At 35.9% G+C, this 3,728-nt stretch overlaps 1 protein-coding gene across 1 annotated transcript; it reads right to left on the reverse strand.

Moving 5' to 3' along the window:
- Positions 1 to 2,362: 2,362 nt before the first annotated feature.
- Positions 2,363 to 3,519, reverse strand: EQUCABV1R923 (vomeronasal 1 receptor equCabV1R923). Its single transcript, XM_070224913.1, is given in 2 exon segments — positions 2,363 to 3,420; positions 3,423 to 3,519. Coding segments are annotated over 2 exon segments (1,023 nt in total). The 3' UTR covers positions 2,363 to 2,494.
- Positions 3,520 to 3,728: the final 209 nt, after the last annotated feature.

Genomic DNA, 3,728 nt, shown 5'->3' on the forward strand with positions numbered 1-3,728 from the left:
GTGATGGATACAAATTAGACTACCAGGGATTAGCACGATGAAGCATGTTTAGAAATTGATAAATAATAATGTACATCCGAAATTACACAATGTTATGAACCTTTATGATCTCAATAAAATTATTTTAAAAAAAGTGTTGAGAAGGATGTGGAGAAACCAAGAATCTCCTACACTGTTGGTGGGTGTGGAAATCGGTATAAATGTTTTCCAAACTTATGTGGCACTAAGTCCTAAAGCTAGAGATGTAGGCCAGTCACCTAATAATTCCACTACTATATATAGAGCCAACAGATAACGGTATGTGTGTCATCAAATCATACCCTAAGTGTACACACCAGCAGTATCCCTACTAGTCCAAAATGAAAACCACCAATATGCCTATTAACAGTGGAATGATTAAATTAATTGTTTTATGTTGACACAATTGAATCTCACAGAGCAATGCAAATGAATTATCAATAAAAACATGCAGCAATAAATTCAGAAACATAAGGAATGACAAAAGCCAAATACAAAAGAGTTACTGCTCTGTGATTTCCTTTTTATAAAATGAAAAAGATGCTAAAGTGACCTCTGCTGTCCAGTATCAGAGGAGAGGTTGCCCTGAGAGTAGTGACATGGAGATGACACAAGAGGATTCTGGGGCTCTGACTGTATTCTCTTGATTGATCTAGGTTCTGAGTACAGAAATGTGTTCTTTGCGAACTTTGATTGAGCTATGCACTTATGACCTGTGTATGTGTCTGTAAAATTTTTAGGTACATATCACCAATCGAACAGGTGGGAAATGGCTAGCAGATTACTGTTTTTAATGTCTTTATAATGTCAAGGTGGGGATTAATAGTATTAAAAACAATGACACTGCTTAGCTTTTAAATGTATGCTGAAATTTCTAAGTAAAAATTAACAAATAATGAGTATACAACTTTTAAAGAAAATGGTGTAGAATTATATTTAAAAATTAATAGAAAAGAAGCTAACATGAATAAAATAAGAAAATAAACTATTAACACACAAATGTAGAAATTATTAAATGAAACTTAAATGGAATAATTACTCCATTTAAAACCAAACTTTTTTTTCTTACATTCAGTGAATGTTTTTTCAAGGGATATGGTCAAACAGTAGAATCAAAGTAGGAAAATGAGAAATACACTTTATGGAATTTTAATAATTAAACAGCTGGAATGGCAATATACACATCAGATAACATACACTTTATTGTAATTAGTACTATTTTAAATTATTCTCAACCTACAAGTTCCCAGCATATTGATTGATGGATAACAAATATGATTGAATTTATATGTATATGTATGTGTATATATATATACGCACAGATCACACACACATAAGTATGTATGTGTCTATACATCTATTTTTTTTCTTCTGCTTCCTTCACGATCGAACTGTGGCAAATATTTAAGTGCTTCATGTGACTAAAAATATGGGGTGATCTTTGTGGTACAAGGTTCAACATATACATCCACCAGGTCAAAATAATTCTTTTGTTTTTCAAATTGTTGAATTCTCCATACTTTGCATAAGCTTCAGAATGTAAATACAGAGAAAACTACATAAAAATCTCTCCTAAAATTGAGGAAATATTCACTTTGCTCCTTGAAAATCAAGGAGCCACAAACGCCACATAAACAGAATGGAGTCATGTCTTTCCCTTTCAAATGGATCCCCCTACAGTGCTCCCATTTTAAAGTATGCCCATTTAATTACTTTAGAGACAGGAGTGTGGAGGTCTAAACTGCTTTCTTGCCAACATGCCCAAATCATCTTCATGAAAGAGAGAAAAATCTGCCTTCTACAGAGCCCAATTCCATGCAATTTACATCTTTCAAAATTGTCACGTTCACTTCATATTGTTTAAAAATCAGGTAAAAGTAGTTTTAGGCTCTCTTTTGTTCCAGTCCAATTCAGTCTGGCCATTTCTACATGAAAATGTTTAAATATGCTCATCTCCCTTCATAACATTATACTTCAAATAAATGACTACTGTCTCTTTAAGGATATAATGTACAAAACTCATACCTGGTTCCCAAAAGCTTTACTCAGTTACTGAACTTCCCTTCTACACCATTGCCTTCAGTTACCCTAATGATCTGCCACATGCTGTTACATTTTCATGTACCTCTTCTTAAATTTCATACCTAGTTCATTTCTGGGAAATTTGCTATGATAAATTTGTTACACATTCAAAAACTTCTCCATAATATCCAGATTGTTTTGCAACCTGGAGTGTATTATTGCATAAATTCTGAACTCCTCCAAAGTAAGCATTAGCAAAACTTGAATCACATAAGTACCTACATAAGAATTATATAATATTTCATCATGAATACTACTATAACTTATTGTTGACTTTGGAGAAGATGCACAGCATGTCCTGTTTAAATTCTTTGGTCAGCCACTCACAATTGTACCTGGATCTCTGAGGAGGATGAGTAAATTATGAAATGAGCATTGCATAAATACATACAATTTACATGTTTCGTATAATATTAGGAGATTTTGTATTCCTTATCCAGGTAAAGCAGAACTTGGATACACTGGAATCACAGCTCATGAACAAAAAGGGACTTAAGGTTGGAAAACACAGAGTGATTCCTGAATTGGTGTTCAAGAGAAACCAGTTGGGACTGTTAAAAAGAGCCAAACACACTCGAAAGATGAAGGAAAGGGTGTAAAAATAGACAAAAGTGCTCACCAGGAGAAGGATGGTTTTGGTAGCTCTGGACTCCAGGGAGGACCTGGAGGAGACATTGGTTCTACGAAGGTGTTGGACCCTCTGCTTGTGCCTGTACAGTATGAAAACCATGGAGCTGCTGGACCAGAGCATGAGCCCCAAACAGAATACATCAGGGGATGATAGCAATGCTGCATATAAAAAGTCTCTGATTTTGTCATGCTGAACAGCGGAACAGTATCCAAAATCTTTTTGGTTTGTGATGTTTTTGTTGCTCCAATTGCTAGTCATAAACATAGGAAAAACTACATTTACCAGCACCTGCAGGATCCAGCACAGGAGAATAGAGGGGACAATGCACCTTGGAGCTTTCACTTTAAGCTCTGCCCACCTAGAGTTATTGGGGCTGATCATGATGGCCTGGAAGACACTCAAGAGGCAGGTGGTGCTAATAGACATACCCCTGCCCACTCCACAAACATAGTAAAAAGTTTTGCATCCAAAATAATCGAAGATCTGATACCAGCCAAAAGATGACAATGCATGGGGGATTCCCATAGAGAACAGGACCAATAAGTTGGCTGCAATCACGTTCTTGATAATCAAATCTGTGGATCTTAGCCTACACCCAGTGAGGTACAGGAAAAGATAATGGTAAAGAAGAGAGAAATTCCCCAGGATTCCAAATGTAGTCTGTAATGAGAAGATGATTCCTACTGCCATTCACTGGCGACCATTCTGTCATTTATCAACGACTGATATTTGTCTTCTGAGCTAGAGGATCCTGCATGGGAATAAGAGGCATGGACCACACATACCATGTCAACTGAAATCTAACATTCGCCTAGCAACAGTTCCTACTTGGATATAATTACTTAAACTTTTTCTGTCCTTTAGAGGCATCACAGAGTTGAATTTATAACCGTTAAGACCACTTACAATGTACAAATCAGTGCTATGAAGGCCACACATGCAGTAACTTCTCTATCCATCACAAATTCATGAGGCAGGTACTGTTCCATTCCTTATA

This window comes from Equus caballus, chromosome 10, assembly GCF_041296265.1.
Source record: "Equus caballus isolate H_3958 breed thoroughbred chromosome 10, TB-T2T, whole genome shotgun sequence".
NCBI classification, from domain to species: domain Eukaryota; kingdom Metazoa; phylum Chordata; class Mammalia; order Perissodactyla; family Equidae; genus Equus; species Equus caballus.